The sequence below is a fragment of the Oncorhynchus tshawytscha genome, linkage group LG13 (genome assembly GCF_018296145.1).
Source record: "Oncorhynchus tshawytscha isolate Ot180627B linkage group LG13, Otsh_v2.0, whole genome shotgun sequence".
Lineage (NCBI taxonomy): Eukaryota > Metazoa > Chordata > Actinopteri > Salmoniformes > Salmonidae > Oncorhynchus > Oncorhynchus tshawytscha.
The window spans coordinates 30,426,884-30,448,679 of NC_056441.1; the positions used below are offsets into that span (position 1 = coordinate 30,426,884).

A 21,796-nucleotide genomic window follows, 5' to 3' on the forward strand; every position below is an offset into this window, starting at 1 on the left:
TGCCATAACAACGGCACCTCCTCCAGTGGTGGAATTACAAGTCACCTTGCAGCAAGCTTTTGTACCAGCCTTGACTGACCCTCAAAGCACAGAATTCAAAACACTATCAGTAACCATTACTACAATTGTAAGTCCTCGAAATCCAGATATGACCATTCATTTGTGTCTATGTTGATGTGGTTATTGACTTTACCTAAGGTTCAAGTGACAATGACTTTAGGCTTAATGATCGGTGAGCTACGGGAATAAGGGATTGTTAAAATATATAGGCCTAATAATGTTATATATATTATGTTTGTAAAATCTCTCATACTATTTGATAGTCTATTAAAGTTGACTCTTCTCTCCCCTACTCCTTACAGTGTGACACAATCTTCCGACAAAGATATGGGCTTAGTTTCATTCAGACGACTGTTACTCAATTCAGGTAATATTGTATTCTACTTTTAAACCATTTTCTTTCATTTAGACAATAAAGTCTTTAGAACCTAAAAAGCCTTATTTTTAGCACAACTTTACTTTTTCAGTCACCTTTTGACTTGACCCTGACCTAATGAACTTTTTGACCCTCTGCAGACCTGTGCCTCGTCTCGGTCAGGATCCTAACACAGAGGTGGATTTGGAACTGGAGTTCAATGCGACCTCCACAGTACCTATCCCCAAGGGCAGTGACATTGTTGAAACATTGAAAGAGGCTCTGACCAATCCAAACTCTAACTTCAACTTATCTTTGGATCTCAACTCCATCACTGTGATAAGTAAGCAAACCCAATCAATATGTGCTCCAAAAATATCCATTAACATGGAATGTTCAGTTTTGGCACCGTTGAAGTTAAATAACGCTGCTGAATTGATCAACCAATTGCGGCTACATCAGCAACATTTCACTGTCCTCCCTCCAACATCCCACGTTATCAAGTTGTACACACTAGTACATCACCAGTACAGTTTAAGCACACGTTGCATTTGGAGCACCTTTCAAATTCTAAAAGGGTGTAATGTTTTATTAATTTCAGATGCCCCTGCTACAACAACTGTTCCTGCTACAACTGCCATAACAACGGCACCTCCTCCAGTGGTGGAATTACAAGTCACCTTGCAGCAAGCTTTTGTACCAGCCTTGACTGACCCTCAAAGCACAGAATTCAAAACACTATCAGTAACCATTACTACAATTGTAAGTCCTCGAAATCCAGATATGACCATTCATTTGTGTCTATGTTGATGTGGTTATTGACTTTACCTAAGGTTCAAGTGACAATGACTTTAGGCTTAATGATCGGTGAGCTACGGGAATAAGGGATTGTTAAAATATATAGGCCTAATAATGTTATATATATTATGTTTGTAAAATCTCTCATACTATTTGATAGTCTATTAAAGTTGACTCTTCTCTCCCCTACTCCTTACAGTGTGACACAATCTTCCGACAAAGATATGGGCTTAGTTTCATTCAGACGACTGTTACTCAATTCAGGTAATATTGTATTCTACTTTTAAACCATTTTCTTTCATTTAGACAATAAAGTCTTTAGAACCTAAAAAGCCTTATTTTTAGCACAACTTTACTTTTTCAGTCACCTTTTGACTTGACCCTGACCTAATGAACTTTTTGACCCTCTGCAGACCTGTGCCTCGTCTCGGTCAGGATCCTAACACAGAGGTGGATTTGGAACTGGAGTTCAATGCGACCTCCACAGTACCTATCCCCAAGGGCAGTGACATTGTTGAAACATTGAAAGAGGCTCTGACCAATCCAAACTCTAACTTCAACTTATCTTTGGATCTCAACTCCATCACTGTGATAAGTAAGCAAACCCAATCAATATGTGCTCCAAAAATATCCATTAACATGGAATGTTCAGTTTTGGCACCGTTGAAGTTAAATAACGCTGCTGAATTGATCAACCAATTGCGGCTACATCAGCAACATTTCACTGTCCTCCCTCCAACATCCCACGTTATCAAGTTGTACACACTAGTACATCACCAGTACAGTTTAAGCACACGTTGCATTTGGAGCACCTTTCAAATTCTAAAAGGGTGTAATGTTTTATTAATTTCAGATGCCCCTGCTACAACAACTGTTCCTGCTACAACTGCCATAACAACGGCACCTCCTCCAGTGGTGGAATTACAAGTCACCTTGCAGCAAGCTTTTGTACCAGCCTTGACTGACCCTCAAAGCACAGAATTCAAAACACTATCAGTAACCATTACTACAATTGTAAGTCCTCGAAATCCAGATATGACCATTCATTTGTGTCTATGTTGATGTGGTTATTGACTTTACCTAAGGTTCAAGTGACAATGACTTTAGGCTTAATGATCGGTGAGCTACGGGAATAAGGGATTGTTAAAATATATAGGCCTAATAATGTTATATATATTATGTTTGTAAAATCTCTCATACTATTTGATAGTCTATTAAAGTTGACTCTTCTCTCCCCTACTCCTTACAGTGTGACACAATCTTCCGACAAAGATATGGGCTTAGTTTCATTCAGACGACTGTTACTCAATTCAGGTAATATTGTATTCTACTTTTAAACCATTTTCTTTCATTTAGACAATAAAGTCTTTAGAACCTAAAAAGCCTTATTTTTAGCACAACTTTACTTTTTCAGTCACCTTTTGACTTGACCCTGACCTAATGAACTTTTTGACCCTCTGCAGACCTGTGCCTCGTCTCGGTCAGGATCCTAACACAGAGGTGGATTTGGAACTGGAGTTCAATGCGACCTCCACAGTACCTATCCCCAAGGGCAGTGACATTGTTGAAACATTGAAAGAGGCTCTGACCAATCCAAACTCTAACTTCAACTTATCTTTGGATCTCAACTCCATCACTGTGATAAGTAAGCAAACCCAATCAATATGTGCTCCAAAAATATCCATTAACATGGAATGTTCAGTTTTGGCACCGTTGAAGTTAAATAACGCTGCTGAATTGATCAACCAATTGCGGCTACATCAGCAACATTTCACTGTCCTCCCTCCAACATCCCACGTTATCAAGTTGTACACACTAGTACATCACCAGTACAGTTTAAGCACACGTTGCATTTGGAGCACCTTTCAAATTCTAAAAGGGTGTAATGTTTTATTAATTTCAGATGCCCCTGCTACAACAACTGTTCCTGCTACAACTGCCATAACAACGGCACCTCCTCCAGTGGTGGAATTACAAGTCACCTTGCAGCAAGCTTTTGTACCAGCCTTGACTGACCCTCAAAGCACAGAATTCAAAACACTATCAGTAACCATTACTACAATTGTAAGTCCTCGAAATCCAGATATGACCATTCATTTGTGTCTATGTTGATGTGGTTATTGACTTTACCTAAGGTTCAAGTGACAATGACTTTAGGCTTAATGATCGGTGAGCTACGGGAATAAGGGATTGTTAAAATATATAGGCCTAATAATGTTATATATATTATGTTTGTAAAATCTCTCATACTATTTGATAGTCTATTAAAGTTGACTCTTCTCTCCCCTACTCCTTACAGTGTGACACAATCTTCCGACAAAGATATGGGCTTAGTTTCATTCAGACGACTGTTACTCAATTCAGGTAATATTGTATTCTACTTTTAAACCATTTTCTTTCATTTAGACAATAAAGTCTTTAGAACCTAAAAAGCCTTATTTTTAGCACAACTTTACTTTTTCAGTCACCTTTTGACTTGACCCTGACCTAATGAACTTTTTGACCCTCTGCAGACCTGTGCCTCGTCTCGGTCAGGATCCTAACACAGAGGTGGATTTGGAACTGGAGTTCAATGCGACCTCCACAGTACCTATCCCCAAGGGCAGTGACATTGTTGAAACATTGAAAGAGGCTCTGACCAATCCAAACTCTAACTTCAACTTATCTTTGGATCTCAACTCCATCACTGTGATAAGTAAGCAAACCCAATCAATATGTGCTCCAAAAATATCCATTAACATGGAATGTTCAGTTTTGGCACCGTTGAAGTTAAATAACGCTGCTGAATTGATCAACCAATTGCGGCTACATCAGCAACATTTCACTGTCCTCCCTCCAACATCCCACGTTATCAAGTTGTACACACTAGTACATCACCAGTACAGTTTAAGCACACGTTGCATTTGGAGCACCTTTCAAATTCTAAAAGGGTGTAATGTTTTATTAATTTCAGATGCCCCTGCTACAACAACTGTTCCTGCTACAACTGCCATAACAACGGCACCTCCTCCAGTGGTGGAATTACAAGTCACCTTGCAGCAAGCTTTTGTACCAGCCTTGACTGACCCTCAAAGCACAGAATTCAAAACACTATCAGTAACCATTACTACAATTGTAAGTCCTCGAAATCCAGATATGACCATTCATTTGTGTCTATGTTGATGTGGTTATTGACTTTACCTAAGGTTCAAGTGACAATGACTTTAGGCTTAATGATCGGTGAGCTACGGGAATAAGGGATTGTTAAAATATATAGGCCTAATAATGTTATATATATTATGTTTGTAAAATCTCTCATACTATTTGATAGTCTATTAAAGTTGACTCTTCTCTCCCCTACTCCTTACAGTGTGACACAATCTTCCGACAAAGATATGGGCTTAGTTTCATTCAGACGACTGTTACTCAATTCAGGTAATATTGTATTCTACTTTTAAACCATTTTCTTTCATTTAGACAATAAAGTCTTTAGAACCTAAAAAGCCTTATTTTTAGCACAACTTTACTTTTTCAGTCACCTTTTGACTTGACCCTGACCTAATGAACTTTTTGACCCTCTGCAGACCTGTGCCTCGTCTCGGTCAGGATCCTAACACAGAGGTGGATTTGGAACTGGAGTTCAATGCGACCTCCACAGTACCTATCCCCAAGGGCAGTGACATTGTTGAAACATTGAAAGAGGCTCTGACCAATCCAAACTCTAACTTCAACTTATCTTTGGATCTCAACTCCATCACTGTGATAAGTAAGCAAACCCAATCAATATGTGCTCCAAAAATATCCATTAACATGGAATGTTCAGTTTTGGCACCGTTGAAGTTAAATAACGCTGCTGAATTGATCAACCAATTGCGGCTACATCAGCAACATTTCACTGTCCTCCCTCCAACATCCCACGTTATCAAGTTGTACACACTAGTACATCACCAGTACAGTTTAAGCACACGTTGCATTTGGAGCACCTTTCAAATTCTAAAAGGGTGTAATGTTTTATTAATTTCAGATGCCCCTGCTACAACAACTGTTCCTGCTACAACTGCCATAACAACGGCACCTCCTCCAGTGGTGGAATTACAAGTCACCTTGCAGCAAGCTTTTGTACCAGCCTTGACTGACCCTCAAAGCACAGAATTCAAAACACTATCAGTAACCATTACTACAATTGTAAGTCCTCGAAATCCAGATATGACCATTCATTTGTGTCTATGTTGATGTGGTTATTGACTTTACCTAAGGTTCAAGTGACAATGACTTTAGGCTTAATGATCGGTGAGCTACGGGAATAAGGGATTGTTAAAATATATAGGCCTAATAATGTTATATATATTATGTTTGTAAAATCTCTCATACTATTTGATAGTCTATTAAAGTTGACTCTTCTCTCCCCTACTCCTTACAGTGTGACACAATCTTCCGACAAAGATATGGGCTTAGTTTCATTCAGACGACTGTTACTCAATTCAGGTAATATTGTATTCTACTTTTAAACCATTTTCTTTCATTTAGACAATAAAGTCTTTAGAACCTAAAAAGCCTTATTTTTAGCACAACTTTACTTTTTCAGTCACCTTTTGACTTGACCCTGACCTAATGAACTTTTTGACCCTCTGCAGACCTGTGCCTCGTCTCGGTCAGGATCCTAACACAGAGGTGGATTTGGAACTGGAGTTCAATGCGACCTCCACAGTACCTATCCCCAAGGGCAGTGACATTGTTGAAACATTGAAAGAGGCTCTGACCAATCCAAACTCTAACTTCAACTTATCTTTGGATCTCAACTCCATCACTGTGATAAGTAAGCAAACCCAATCAATATGTGCTCCAAAAATATCCATTAACATGGAATGTTCAGTTTTGGCACCGTTGAAGTTAAATAACGCTGCTGAATTGATCAACCAATTGCGGCTACATCAGCAACATTTCACTGTCCTCCCTCCAACATCCCACGTTATCAAGTTGTACACACTAGTACATCACCAGTACAGTTTAAGCACACGTTGCATTTGGAGCACCTTTCAAATTCTAAAAGGGTGTAATGTTTTATTAATTTCAGATGCCCCTGCTACAACAACTGTTCCTGCTACAACTGCCATAACAACGGCACCTCCTCCAGTGGTGGAATTACAAGTCACCTTGCAGCAAGCTTTTGTACCAGCCTTGACTGACCCTCAAAGCACAGAATTCAAAACACTATCAGTAACCATTACTACAATTGTAAGTCCTCGAAATCCAGATATGACCATTCATTTGTGTCTATGTTGATGTGGTTATTGACTTTACCTAAGGTTCAAGTGACAATGACTTTAGGCTTAATGATCGGTGAGCTACGGGAATAAGGGATTGTTAAAATATATAGGCCTAATAATGTTATATATATTATGTTTGTAAAATCTCTCATACTATTTGATAGTCTATTAAAGTTGACTCTTCTCTCCCCTACTCCTTACAGTGTGACACAATCTTCCGACAAAGATATGGGCTTAGTTTCATTCAGACGACTGTTACTCAATTCAGGTAATATTGTATTCTACTTTTAAACCATTTTCTTTCATTTAGACAATAAAGTCTTTAGAACCTAAAAAGCCTTATTTTTAGCACAACTTTACTTTTTCAGTCACCTTTTGACTTGACCCTGACCTAATGAACTTTTTGACCCTCTGCAGACCTGTGCCTCGTCTCGGTCAGGATCCTAACACAGAGGTGGATTTGGAACTGGAGTTCAATGCGACCTCCACAGTACCTATCCCCAAGGGCAGTGACATTGTTGAAACATTGAAAGAGGCTCTGACCAATCCAAACTCTAACTTCAACTTATCTTTGGATCTCAACTCCATCACTGTGATAAGTAAGCAAACCCAATCAATATGTGCTCCAAAAATATCCATTAACATGGAATGTTCAGTTTTGGCACCGTTGAAGTTAAATAACGCTGCTGAATTGATCAACCAATTGCGGCTACATCAGCAACATTTCACTGTCCTCCCTCCAACATCCCACGTTATCAAGTTGTACACACTAGTACATCACCAGTACAGTTTAAGCACACGTTGCATTTGGAGCACCTTTCAAATTCTAAAAGGGTGTAATGTTTTATTAATTTCAGATGCCCCTGCTACAACAACTGTTCCTGCTACAACTGCCATAACAACGGCACCTCCTCCAGTGGTGGAATTACAAGTCACCTTGCAGCAAGCTTTTGTACCAGCCTTGACTGACCCTCAAAGCACAGAATTCAAAACACTATCAGTAACCATTACTACAATTGTAAGTCCTCGAAATCAGATATGACCATTCATTTGTGTCTATGTTGATGTGGTTATTGACTTTACCTAAGGTTCAAGTGACAATGACTTTAGGCTTAATGATCGGTGAGCTACGGGAATAAGGGATTGTTAAAATATATAGGCCTAATAATGTTATATATATTATGTTTGTAAAATCTCTCATACTATTTGATAGTCTATTAAAGTTGACTCTTCTCTCCCCTACTCCTTACAGTGTGACACAATCTTCCGACAAAGATATGGGCTTAGTTTCATTCAGACGACTGTTACTCAATTCAGGTAATATTGTATTCTACTTTTAAACCATTTTCTTTCATTTAGACAATAAAGTCTTTAGAACCTAAAAAGCCTTATTTTTAGCACAACTTTACTTTTTCAGTCACCTTTTGACTTGACCCTGACCTAATGAACTTTTTGACCCTCTGCAGACCTGTGCCTCGTCTCGGTCAGGATCCTAACACAGAGGTGGATTTGGAACTGGAGTTCAATGCGACCTCCACAGTACCTATCCCCAAGGGCAGTGACATTGTTGAAACATTGAAAGAGGCTCTGACCAATCCAAACTCTAACTTCAACTTATCTTTGGATCTCAACTCCATCACTGTGATAAGTAAGCAAACCCAATCAATATGTGCTCCAAAAATATCCATTAACATGGAATGTTCAGTTTTGGCACACCGTTGAAGTTAAATAACGCTGCTGAATTGATCAACCAATTGCGGCTACATCAGCAACATTTCACTGTCCTCCCTCCAACATCCCACGTTATCAAGTTGTACACACTAGTACATCACCAGTACAGTTTAAGCACACGTTGCATTTGGAGCACCTTTCAAATTCTAAAAGGGTGTAATGTTTTATTAATTTCAGATGCCCCTGCTACAACAACTGTTCCTGCTACAACTGCCATAACAACGGCACCTCCTCCAGTGGTGGAATTACAAGTCACCTTGCAGCAAGCTTTTGTACCAGCCTTGACTGACCCTCAAAGCACAGAATTCAAAACACTATCAGTAACCATTACTACAATTGTAAGTCCTCGAAATCCAGATATGACCATTCATTTGTGTCTATGTTGATGTGGTTATTGACTTTACCTAAGGTTCAAGTGACAATGACTTTAGGCTTAATGATCGGTGAGCTACGGGAATAAGGGATTGTTAAAATATATAGGCCTAATAATGTTATATATATTATGTTTGTAAAATCTCTCATACTATTTGATAGTCTATTAAAGTTGACTCTTCTCTCCCCTACTCCTTACAGTGTGACACAATCTTCCGACAAAGATATGGGCTTAGTTTCATTCAGACGACTGTTACTCAATTCAGGTAATATTGTATTCTACTTTTAAACCATTTTCTTTCATTTAGACAATAAAGTCTTTAGAACCTAAAAAGCCTTATTTTTAGCACAACTTTACTTTTTCAGTCACCTTTTGACTTGACCCTGACCTAATGAACTTTTTGACCCTCTGCAGACCTGTGCCTCGCTCGGTCAGGATCCTAACACAGAGGTGGATTTGGAACTGGAGTTCAATGCGACCTCCACAGTACCTATCCCCAAGGGCAGTGACATTGTTGAAACATTGAAAGAGGCTCTGACCAATCCAAACTCTAACTTCAACTTATCTTTGGATCTCAACTCCATCACTGTGATAAGTAAGCAAACCCAATCAATATGTGCTCCAAAAATATCCATTAACATGGAATGTTCAGTTTTGGCACCGTTGAAGTTAAATAACGCTGCTGAATTGATCAACCAATTGCGGCTACATCAGCAACATTTCACTGTCCTCCCTCCAACATCCCACGTTATCAAGTTGTACACACTAGTACATCACCAGTACAGTTTAAGCACACGTTGCATTTGGAGCACCTTTCAAATTCTAAAAGGGTGTAATGTTTTATTAATTTCAGATGCCCCTGCTACAACAACTGTTCCTGCTACAACTGCCATAACAACGGCACCTCCTCCAGTGGTGGAATTACAAGTCACCTTGCAGCAAGCTTTTGTACCAGCCTTGACTGACCCTCAAAGCACAGAATTCAAAACACTATCAGTAACCATTACTACAATTGTAAGTCCTCGAAATCCAGATATGACCATTCATTTGTGTCTATGTTGATGTGGTTATTGACTTTACCTAAGGTTCAAGTGACAATGACTTTAGGCTTAATGATCGGTGAGCTACGGGAATAAGGGATTGTTAAAATATATAGGCCTAATAATGTTATATATATTATGTTTGTAAAATCTCTCATACTATTTGATAGTCTATTAAAGTTGACTCTTCTCTCCCCTACTCCTTACAGTGTGACACAATCTTCCGACAAAGATATGGGCTTAGTTTCATTCAGACGACTGTTACTCAATTCAGGTAATATTGTATTCTACTTTTAAACCATTTTCTTTCATTTAGACAATAAAGTCTTTAGAACCTAAAAAGCCTTATTTTTAGCACAACTTTACTTTTTCAGTCACCTTTTGACTTGACCCTGACCTAATGAACTTTTTGACCCTCTGCAGACCTGTGCCTCGTCTCGGTCAGGATCCTAACACAGAGGTGGATTTGGAACTGGAGTTCAATGCGACCTCCACAGTACCTATCCCCAAGGGCAGTGACATTGTTGAAACATTGAAAGAGGCTCTGACCAATCCAAACTCTAACTTCAACTTATCTTTGGATCTCAACTCCATCACTGTGATAAGTAAGCAAACCCAATCAATATGTGCTCCAAAAATATCCATTAACATGGAATGTTCAGTTTTGGCACCGTTGAAGTTAAATAACGCTGCTGAATTGATCAACCAATTGCGGCTACATCAGCAACATTTCACTGTCCTCCCTCCAACATCCCACGTTATCAAGTTGTACACACTAGTACATCACCAGTACAGTTTAAGCACACGTTGCATTTGGAGCACCTTTCAAATTCTAAAAGGGTGTAATGTTTTATTAATTTCAGATGCCCCTGCTACAACAACTGTTCCTGCTACAACTGCCATAACAACGGCACCTCCTCCAGTGGTGGAATTACAAGTCACCTTGCAGCAAGCTTTTGTACCAGCCTTGACTGACCCTCAAAGCACAGAATTCAAAACACTATCAGTAACCATTACTACAATTGTAAGTCCTCGAAATCCAGATATGACCATTCATTTGTGTCTATGTTGATGTGGTTATTGACTTTACCTAAGGTTCAAGTGACAATGACTTTAGGCTTAATGATCGGTGAGCTACGGGAATAAGGGATTGTTAAAATATATAGGCCTAATAATGTTATATATATTATGTTTGTAAAATCTCTCATACTATTTGATAGTCTATTAAAGTTGACTCTTCTCTCCCCTACTCCTTACAGTGTGACACAATCTTCCGACAAAGATATGGGCTTAGTTTCATTCAGACGACTGTTACTCAATTCAGGTAATATTGTATTCTACTTTTAAACCATTTTCTTTCATTTAGACAATAAAGTCTTTAGAACCTAAAAAGCCTTATTTTTAGCACAACTTTACTTTTTCAGTCACCTTTTGACTTGACCCTGACCTAATGAACTTTTTGACCCTCTGCAGACCTGTGCCTCGTCTCGGTCAGGATCCTAACACAGAGGTGGATTTGGAACTGGAGTTCAATGCGACCTCCACAGTACCTATCCCCAAGGGCAGTGACATTGTTGAAACATTGAAAGAGGCTCTGACCAATCCAAACTCTAACTTCAACTTATCTTTGGATCTCAACTCCATCACTGTGATAAGTAAGCAAACCCAATCAATATGTGCTCCAAAAATATCCATTAACATGGAATGTTCAGTTTTGGCACCGTTGAAGTTAAATAACGCTGCTGAATTGATCAACCAATTGCGGCTACATCAGCAACATTTCACTGTCCTCCCTCCAACATCCCACGTTATCAAGTTGTACACACTAGTACATCACCAGTACAGTTTAAGCACACGTTGCATTTGGAGCACCTTTCAAATTCTAAAAGGGTGTAATGTTTTATTAATTTCAGATGCCCCTGCTACAACAACTGTTCCTGCTACAACTGCCATAACAACGGCACCTCCTCCAGTGGTGGAATTACAAGTCACCTTGCAGCAAGCTTTTGTACCAGCCTTGACTGACCCTCAAAGCACAGAATTCAAAACACTATCAGTAACCATTACTACAATTGTAAGTCCTCGAAATCCAGATATGACCATTCATTTGTGTCTATGTTGATGTGGTTATTGACTTTACCTAAGGTTCAAGTGACAATGACTTTAGGCTTAATGATCGGTGAGCTACGGGAATAAGGGATTGTTAAAATATATAGGCCTAATAATGTTATATATATTATGTTTGTAAAATCTCTCATACTATTTGATAGTCTATTAAAGTTGACTCTTCTCTCCCCTACTCCTTACAGTGTGACACAATCTTCCGACAAAGATATGGGCTTAGTTTCATTCAGACGACTGTTACTCAATTCAGGTAATATTGTATTCTACTTTTAAACCATTTTCTTTCATTTAGACAATAAAGTCTTTAGAACCTAAAAAGCCTTATTTTTAGCACAACTTTACTTTTTCAGTCACCTTTTGACTTGACCCTGACCTAATGAACTTTTTGACCCTCTGCAGACCTGTGCCTCGTCTCGGTCAGGATCCTAACACAGAGGTGGATTTGGAACTGGAGTTCAATGCGACCTCCACAGTACCTATCCCCAAGGGCAGTGACATTGTTGAAACATTGAAAGAGGCTCTGACCAATCCAAACTCTAACTTCAACTTATCTTTGGATCTCAACTCCATCACTGTGATAAGTAAGCAAACCCAATCAATATGTGCTCCAAAAATATCCATTAACATGGAATGTTCAGTTTTGGCACCGTTGAAGTTAAATAACGCTGCTGAATTGATCAACCAATTGCGGCTACATCAGCAACATTTCACTGTCCTCCCTCCAACATCCCACGTTATCAAGTTGTACACACTAGTACATCACCAGTACAGTTTAAGCACACGTTGCATTTGGAGCACCTTTCAAATTCTAAAAGGGTGTAATGTTTTATTAATTTCAGATGCCCCTGCTACAACAACTGTTCCTGCTACAACTGCCATAACAACGGCACCTCCTCCAGTGGTGGAATTACAAGTCACCTTGCAGCAAGCTTTTGTACCAGCCTTGACTGACCCTCAAAGCACAGAATTCAAAACACTATCAGTAACCATTACTACAATTGTAAGTCCTCGAAATCCAGATATGACCATTCATTTGTGTCTATGTTGATGTGGTTATTGACTTTACCTAAGGTTCAAGTGACAATGACTTTAGGCTTAATGATCGGTGAGCTACGGGAATAAGGGATTGTTAAAATATATAGGCCTAATAATGTTATATATATTATGTTTGTAAAATCTCTCATACTATTTGATAGTCTATTAAAGTTGACTCTTCTCTCCCCTACTCCTTACAGTGTGACACAATCTTCCGACAAAGATATGGGCTTAGTTTCATTCAGACGACTGTTACTCAATTCAGGTAATATTGTATTCTACTTTTAAACCATTTTCTTTCATTTAGACAATAAAGTCTTTAGAACCTAAAAAGCCTTATTTTTAGCACAACTTTACTTTTTCAGTCACCTTTTGACTTGACCCTGACCTAATGAACTTTTTGACCCTCTGCAGACCTGTGCCTCGTCTCGGTCAGGATCCTAACACAGAGGTGGATTTGGAACTGGAGTTCAATGCGACCTCCACAGTACCTATCCCCAAGGGCAGTGACATTGTTGAAACATTGAAAGAGGCTCTGACCAATCCAAACTCTAACTTCAACTTATCTTTGGATCTCAACTCCATCACTGTGATAAGTAAGCAAACCCAATCAATATGTGCTCCAAAAATATCCATTAACATGGAATGTTCAGTTTTGGCACCGTTGAAGTTAAATAACGCTGCTGAATTGATCAACCAATTGCAGCTACATCAGCAACATTTCACTGTCCTCCCTCCAACATCCCACGTTATCAAGTTGTACACACTAGTACATCACCAGTACAGTTTAAGCACACGTTGCATTTGGAGCACCTTTCAAATTCTAAAAGGGTGTAATGTTTTATTAATTTCAGATGCCCCTGCTACAACAACTGTTCCTGCTACAACTGCCATAACAACGGCACCTCCTCCAGTGGTGGAATTACAAGTCACCTTGCAGCAAGCTTTTGTACCAGCCTTGACTGACCCTCAAAGCACAGAATTCAAAACACTATCAGTAACCATTACTACAATTGTAAGTCCTCGAAATCCAGATATGACCATTCATTTGTGTCTATGTTGATGTGGTTATTGACTTTACCTAAGGTTCAAGTGACAATGACTTTAGGCTTAATGATCGGTGAGCTACGGGAATAAGGGATTGTTAAAATATATAGGCCTAATAATGTTATATATATTATGTTTGTAAAATCTCTCATACTATTTGATAGTCTATTAAAGTTGACTCTTCTCTCCCCTACTCCTTACAGTGTGACACAATCTTCCGACAAAGATATGGGCTTAGTTTCATTCAGACGACTGTTACTCAATTCAGGTAATATTGTATTCTACTTTTAAACCATTTTCTTTCATTTAGACAATAAAGTCTTTAGAACCTAAAAAGCCTTATTTTTAGCACAACTTTACTTTTTCAGTCACCTTTTGACTTGACCCTGACCTAATGAACTTTTTGACCCTCTGCAGACCTGTGCCTCGTCTCGGTCAGGATCCTAACACAGAGGTGGATTTGGAACTGGAGTTCAATGCGACCTCCACAGTACCTATCCCCAAGGGCAGTGACATTGTTGAAACATTGAAAGAGGCTGTGACCAATCCAAACTCTAACTTCAACTTATCTTTGGATCTGAACTCCATCACTGTGATAAGTAAGCAAACCCAATTAATATGTGCTCCAAAAATATCCATTAACATGGGATGTTCAGTTTTGGCACCGTTGAAGTTAAATAACGCTGCTGAATTGATCAACCAATTGCAGCTACATCAGCAACATTTCACTGTCCTCCCTCCAACATCCCACGTTATCAAGTTGTACACACTAGTACATCACCAGTACAGTTTAAGCACACATTGCATTTGGAGCACCTTTCAAATTCTAAAAGGGTGTAATGTTTTATTAATTTCAGATGCCCCTGCTACAACAACTGTTCCTGCTACAACTGCCATAACAACGGCACCTCCTCCAGTGGTGGAATTACAAGTCACCTTGCAGCAAGCTTTTGTACCAGCCTTGACTGACCCTCAAAGCACAGAATTCAAAACACTATCAGTAACCATTACTACAATTGTAAGTCCTCGAAATCCAGATATGACCATTCATTTGTGTCTATGTTGATGTGGTTATTGACTTTACCTAAGGTTCAAGTGACAATGACTTTAGGCTTAATGATCGGTGAGCTACGGGAATAAGGGATTGTTAAAATATATAGGCCTAATAATGTTATATATATTATGTTTGTCAAATCTCTCATACTATTTGATAGTCTATTAAAGTTGACTCTTCTCTCCCCTACTCCTTACAGTGTGACACAATCTTCCGACAAAGATATGGGCTTAGTTTCGTTCAGACTACTGTTACTCAATTCAGGTAATATTGTATTCTACTTTTAAACCATTTTCTTTCATTTAGACAATAAAGTCTTTAGAACCTAAATACCCTTATTTTTAGCACAACTTTACTTTTTCAGTCACCTTTTAACTTGACCCTGACCTATGAACTTTTTGACCCTCTGCAGACCTGTGCCTCGTCTCGGTCAGGATCCAAACACAGAGGTGGATTTGGAACTGGAGTTCAATGCGACCTCCACAGTACCTATCCCCAAGGGCAGTGACATTGTTGAAACATTGAAAGAGGCTGTGACCAATCCAAACTCTAACTTCAACTTATCTTTGGATCTGAACTCCATCACTGTGATAAGTAAGCAAACCCAATCAATAGGTGCTCCAAAAATATCCATTGACATGTAATGTTCAGTTGTAGAACCTTTGAATTTAAATCACGTTGCGGAATTGATCAACCAATTGCGGCAACATCAGCAACATTTCACTGTCCTCCCTCCAACATCCCATGTTATCATGTACCCCACCAAAATTGGTGAAATTTCGTACAATGTATTCTCGGTATGAACTCTCATTACTGGTATTTTCTCTTCACAGGGACCTCAAGCACAGCCACAGATGTCTCGACAAATACAACAGCTACACCTGTTGCAACATCAACAACAAAAGGAATCACAACCACTACTTCCATCTCAGTCGGTTGGTGATATGTTATGCAACCTGCACATATTTCAGAGAATAGTACTTTAAAGGCACACACTAGTATTTCACCAGTACAGTTTAAGCACAAGTTTCAATTGAAGCACCTTTCAAATAGTAATAGAGTGTCCTTTTTTTCCCAACTGCCCCTGCAACAAATAGCTGTTCCTGTTACCACAGTACCTGGTTCTGCCATCACAATACCAACTGGAGAACCCGTCACTGTTCTTGTTACTGGTTATACAACTACAACCCCATCTGTGGCCACCTCAACTACTGTTTCAAGCACAGCACCAACATTGGCTATGACAACTACCAGCACAACTCCAACAACTACTTCTACTACTACGACAACAACTACCACAACGACTGCACATCTTGCAGTGGTTACATTACAAGTCACCATACAAGAGGTTTTTGTACCAGCTTTGAGTAATCCTCAAAGCACAGAATTTCAAACACTTGCGGTAACCATTACTTCAGTGGTAAGTCCTGTGATCATATCTTTCTTGTATTTCTTTCTTTTGATTGTTACTGAGAATATGGTCGACGTCCTGGGACAGAGTTACTTTTTTACCTCATATCAAGCTTAAATAAAGTGACAGAAAAATAAAAAACAGAAATGTAGTTTTTTTGTATGTAGAACATTATTCATTCTATTCTATAGTCCATGAATGTTGTCTGTTCTTTTCTCAAACAGTGTGACGTGATCTATCGAGCAAAATATGGGATATTTTTCATCCGGACGATTGTCATTTCATTCATGTAATATTCTATTCTATTCTACCTCTAAAGTAGCTTGATTCAATTTATCCAATAGCTTGAAAAAGTATTTCTCAAAATAATATTTTAAGCATTATATTGCTTTTAAAAACACTCACCAGTCAACATTCTTCTCATCAGGATATTTTCTATGTTGATTCCATTGTGATGATATTGTTATTACCTTAGGTGCAAGCTGGACATGCATGACTGTCCACTTTCCAGTCAGCTTTTGATTTGACCCTTGACATCTGAAATTTGTGCCCTTTGCAGACCAGTGTTCCGTTCTCGTATGGCAGCAGACACACAGGTGGAGCTGGAAGTGGTGTTCAATGAGACCGCCATTGCAACTATCGCTAATGCAACTATGCCCAAGGACATTGACATTAAAGATACACTGAAAGAGGCTGTGACCAATCCAAACTCTACCTTCAACCTCTCTGTGGTTCCAAACTCCATCACTATTATCAGTAAGTAAACCTATGAAATGGATTCACCAAAATGATCCGTTGCCATACAGTGGGGTCCGGAATTATTGGATCCCTTGAGAAAGATGAGCAAAAAAGACTGTAAAATAAATTACACAAATACGGACCTTTATTGCGTGATCAAAGACATTTTACAAATTATAATATTTGACACAATTTTTTTAACAAGTAATGAAAAAATATCTCTAATAGATACGATCCCCTTTTTTCAATACTCCAGCAACCTCAATCTCAAAAACAACACTTAGACTTTTTCTAAAATGTTTTATTAGACTGAAGAACACATTGGGAGGGATCTTGACCATTCCTTCATACAGAATCTTTCCAGATCCTAGTACCTTTTGGTCTGCGCTTATGGACTGCCTTCTTTTAATTCAAACCACAGGTTTTCAATGGGGTTCAAGTCCGGAGTCTGATATGGCCATTGCAAAATATAGATTTTGTGGTCAATTAACAATGTATTTTTGTATTTTTATGTGTGTTTGGAGTTATTGTTTTGCTGGAAGATTCACTTGTTGCCAAGTTAAAGCCTTCTGGCAGAGGCAACCAGGTTTTTTTGCTAAAATGTCCTGGTAAAGTTCATGATGCATTTCACCTTTAAAACGGATCTCAGGACCAGTGGAAGCAAAATAGCCCCATAACATCAAAGATCCACCATCAGATTTTACAGTAGGGATGAGATACCTTCTGGATATACATCGTTCTTTTGAAGGCCAAAGCCACCATTGGTGTACGTGGCCAAAGTGCTCTATTGTCATGTCATCTAACCATAGGTACAAGTGCAAAAACAATAGATCTGTGACAAAAGGACTGTGTATATAAAAACACTGAATTTACATAAATAGTTAAGTCAAAATATGCAGTGATTCACACATCTGCAATACAATTGTGGAGCAATTTAGGCAAGACACCAACAAAGGTAGCTAAACTTGAAAGTGACTGTTAACAGTACTCAAATTTGTCAAATAAGGTAAATAAGGCCCTAAAAAGTGCTGTAGCTCAGCCACCATCCACCGCTAATGCGGAAGGCCAACATAAGCGGATGTGGTGGATTGGCACAAATCTCTAGTTTAAACTGATGGATTTTGATGGGGATTTTTTTATGATGTTACTTCGATTGACGAACGGCTGCCTCAGTAGACTCTTAAGGATTAATAATAAGAGATCATTTTCATTTTATTTCAGGTGGTCCTACATCTACTGTTCCTACTATAACTACAGTTGAGTTGTTGCTAGATAGAACTTCCAGAAGTGCATTTCAAACCGTTGGATTAAATTATTTAAAAATATATATAAATACACTGGAAAGCAATACTATAAATGCCTGGTGAAGGGTTTCTTTCTCAAGAACCTGTTGTTTCATATAATATACATTAAACATTGCAATCTGTTGCGTTCCTTAAACGTCTGATTGCATTTAGGATAATATTCTAATTTGAGTGGCAAGTATATTGCACCAAATAAGAGACAATCCTGGAGAGACATTACATTTTAACTTCAAATCTTTCTAAAAAAAGTTTTGATATTAAAATGTCTAATTCAAATTTGACAGTTCTAAAAGACAAACTGTCAGTTCATACACAAAGTTCACATTTCATTCATTTTCTGTTCACAGGGGTCCCAAATACATCCACAGGTGCCACCACAATTACAACGGCTACTCCTGTCATCACAACCGTTGTCACAGCTGCTCCAACCACTACAACTGCTGCTGCCACCACAACCTCTGTGGCCACAAATACACTTACTACAGTGTCTGTGGAGTTCACGTCCAAAGGAGAAACATTTATCTCCGACCTATCAACCTCATCTTCTCAGGCCTTTCAAACTCGAGCATCACTGATTAAAACACAGGTGAGCCTCCTGAAGGAATGATAAGAACACAAATGTGGGAAGGACATGATGAGAGGGGTAGAATACAGTAATAAACACCTTTCAGTTGACTCTTATTATGATTGCTAAATACTGCATAATTTAAACACTTTCCCCCCAATCCCCCCTTCCCCAAAACACGTGTAAATATTTGACTATAAATTGTGCCTTCGTGTATTATATTTATGCTAATATTATACTCTAGAGAGCAATTATCTTTTATTATTTCTTATTATTATTACAATGTCGAGAAGGAACCTGCAAGTACGCATTTGGTTGGACGGTGTATATCATGTGTATGCCCTACATACGACTAGTATGTATGGAATACCGAGTGGTTCAGCGGTCTAAGGCACTGCATCTCAGTGCTAGAGGTGTCACTACAGACCCTGGTTTGATTCCAAGCTGTATCACAACCGGCCGTGATTGGGAGTCCCATAGGGAGGCGCACAATTGGTCCAGCGTCATCTGGGTTAGGGTTTGGCCGGGTAGGCAATCATTGTAAATAAGAATTTGTTCTTAACTGACTTGCTTAGTTAAATAAAGGTTAAAAAAAGTACTTTAAACTTGACATGTTTTTTGCTTTTCAGCTTGAACCTTTCTATCGATCAGCTTTCGCCTCTTTCAACAGTTTGACAGTAATAAAATTCAGGTGATTTGTTTGCATTCAATTGATTATGTTGATTTTAATTAATTGAATTCTACAGCCAAGAAACCGTATAAAATGTATATAAACATGCTACATCATTAAACAAAAGGAAGAAATAAATAATTGATCAAAAAAGTATACCTCATATAATTCCTTTTTAAAATAAATAAATATTTCATTATGAAAATATATTGTAGTTCTGCATTGCAAGGCTCAACTGTCATTAAAACAATCTCTCATTTGTTCTCAGAAATGGATCAATCATTAACACCATGAATTTAGCATTTAGCTCCTCCGCTGTGCCAAATTCCAAGGAAATTGGCACCGTTTTGATAAAGGCTGCACAAAACATCACAGCTTTCAACATCAACCCCACGTCAGTTACTGTCAGCGGTGAAGGTAAACAAATATTGTCCATGCTTTATGGTAAATTCATATTTTGTATGCCATTATCTAGAGGGTCTATATGGCGAAAACAAGGTTATTGTAACAGTATTTGCATTTATTATGGATCCCCATCAGCAGCTACTCTTCCTGGTGTCCAGCAAAATAAAGGCAGTTTATACAATTTTAAAAAACATTACAATACATTCACAGATTTCACAACACATTGTGTCCTCAGGCCCCTACTCCAACACTACCACATATCTACAGTACTAAATCCATGTGTATGTGTGTGTAAATATTTAACAGTAAATATGTAGAGGCCTTATTCACAATAATCATGTTACAGGTTGGCAAATACATATTTCCCTTTCATGTTCACTTTCTCTCTCTTTATCTATGCAGTTGTGACCTCAAGTGGTATAAGCAGCAAGACCAGTCTCTTCACTGCTTCCTGTCTGGTGGTGTTGTCGCTGCTGCTGTCAAGCTAGTCTCAGCAGCAAGCAGCAGTATGAAATATCTTAACTTTGAAAATGTATTTACCTCATGTCCCCCACTCCCATCTAATATAATGGCAACCTATTTAATCAGTATTTGTTAACCTAAGTTGATTCTCATTATAGTTATAGTTATTATACTCATTATTCAAATTGAAATAAACCTATTCTAAACAATTGGAGCTTCTTACTGTGGTACATTTACTTTGTCTTACTTTACATTGAAAAGTTTATTTTCCAACCAAATGAGGATTAGCAGATTATAATTTAATGTTTTTAATGATTAAGTGCATCCCAGTCATTTTGTACTCATCAGTGGCAGAAAATGTATTGAAATATAAGAGTTGAAGTTCTTCCATGATCAGATATTCTTTGGTTGTGGGGCAAAATTTTAAAAAATGCAGATGCTTGCCAGCAAACCCACTATACAACACAACACTAAACAATACATAAATTGCACTGTAACGGTGACAAATGGTGCCCACACACTGTTAGGTCCTACATAAAACATTCCCAACAGCACAGTCCAAACAGCAGTCCCAACACCTTAACACTGCTACACTTGGCTATCAGCGGAGCCTTGTCTAGCAGCGAAACAGTTCATTCAGCCTTGGGGCAGTTAGTAGCCTAGTGGTTAGAGCATTGGACTATTAAGTGGAAGGTTGCAAGTTCAAACCCCTGAGCTGACAAAGTACAAATCTGTCATTCTGCCCCTGAACAGGCAGTTAACCCACTGTTCCTAGGCCGTCATTGAAACTAAGAATTTGTTCTTAACTGACTTGCCTAGTTAAATAAAGGTAAACAACATTTTTTTAAATAAAAAATATAGTGCCTTTCAAAAACAAATTGCAGATATGGCTGACTTGCTTAAACAAATGTGGTTTCTACTGACAATTGAGATGTACAAATTATGGCATAAGGGGACGATGAGTGGATAAGAGGCAATCCATCATTTTGATTATGACATTCATGAGAGCCTTAGGACGGATGTAGTCAATATAACAATTTGTTCAGCCCTTTTAAAATGTAGAGTAACAGAATTCAGAACATGGGCCGTTCATACAGTATTCTCCCTGCACACCAAGTCAGAACCGTAGGATAAATTGCAGGGGTATATGAGCAGATAATGAAAGCTCTTACAATAATTAATGATTATCTTTCTCTAAAACAGGTTATAGGCTACATGTGCACCACCTAGTCAGTACAGTAGGCAAAATTAGGAGGAGAAACTGGACCAAATTATTAGGGTGAGGCACATGGGCTACTAACAGCTTACTGCACAACATACACTTATTATTATTTTCTTAGCTACACTATACATATCTCCCTGGCATAGCCTAGTGTTC

General features: G+C 38.5%; 1 protein-coding gene across 1 annotated transcript in view; it reads left to right on the forward strand.

The window, feature by feature from the left end:
- Window positions 1-20,511, forward strand: part of LOC112265905 (mucin-2) — a 21,008-nt gene extending 497 nt beyond the window's left edge. The window contains exons 2-36 of the mRNA XM_042294907.1: window positions 599-751; window positions 1,649-1,801; window positions 2,699-2,851; window positions 3,749-3,901; window positions 4,799-4,951; window positions 5,849-6,001; window positions 6,899-7,051; window positions 7,948-8,100; window positions 8,978-9,158; window positions 9,417-9,577; window positions 9,813-9,877; window positions 10,027-10,208; window positions 10,467-10,627; window positions 10,863-10,927; window positions 11,077-11,258; window positions 11,517-11,677; window positions 11,913-11,977; window positions 12,127-12,308; window positions 12,567-12,727; window positions 12,963-13,027; window positions 13,177-13,358; window positions 13,617-13,777; window positions 14,013-14,077; window positions 14,227-14,408; window positions 14,667-14,827; window positions 15,063-15,127; window positions 15,276-15,457; window positions 15,697-15,798; window positions 15,961-16,283; window positions 16,499-16,563; window positions 16,834-17,030; window positions 18,664-18,902; window positions 19,511-19,572; window positions 19,820-19,968; window positions 20,359-20,511. Coding sequence (XP_042150841.1) covers window positions 599-751; window positions 1,649-1,801; window positions 2,699-2,851; window positions 3,749-3,901; window positions 4,799-4,951; window positions 5,849-6,001; window positions 6,899-7,051; window positions 7,948-8,100; window positions 8,978-9,158; window positions 9,417-9,577; window positions 9,813-9,877; window positions 10,027-10,208; window positions 10,467-10,627; window positions 10,863-10,927; window positions 11,077-11,258; window positions 11,517-11,677; window positions 11,913-11,977; window positions 12,127-12,308; window positions 12,567-12,727; window positions 12,963-13,027; window positions 13,177-13,358; window positions 13,617-13,777; window positions 14,013-14,077; window positions 14,227-14,408; window positions 14,667-14,827; window positions 15,063-15,127; window positions 15,276-15,457; window positions 15,697-15,798; window positions 15,961-16,283; window positions 16,499-16,563; window positions 16,834-17,030; window positions 18,664-18,902; window positions 19,511-19,572; window positions 19,820-19,968; window positions 20,359-20,444 — 5,076 coding nt within the window. The 3' untranslated portion in view covers window positions 20,445-20,511. The remainder of the gene's footprint in view (window positions 1-598; window positions 752-1,648; window positions 1,802-2,698; window positions 2,852-3,748; window positions 3,902-4,798; window positions 4,952-5,848; window positions 6,002-6,898; window positions 7,052-7,947; window positions 8,101-8,977; window positions 9,159-9,416; window positions 9,578-9,812; window positions 9,878-10,026; window positions 10,209-10,466; window positions 10,628-10,862; window positions 10,928-11,076; window positions 11,259-11,516; window positions 11,678-11,912; window positions 11,978-12,126; window positions 12,309-12,566; window positions 12,728-12,962; window positions 13,028-13,176; window positions 13,359-13,616; window positions 13,778-14,012; window positions 14,078-14,226; window positions 14,409-14,666; window positions 14,828-15,062; window positions 15,128-15,275; window positions 15,458-15,696; window positions 15,799-15,960; window positions 16,284-16,498; window positions 16,564-16,833; window positions 17,031-18,663; window positions 18,903-19,510; window positions 19,573-19,819; window positions 19,969-20,358) is intronic.
- Window positions 20,512-21,796: the final 1,285 nt, after the last annotated feature.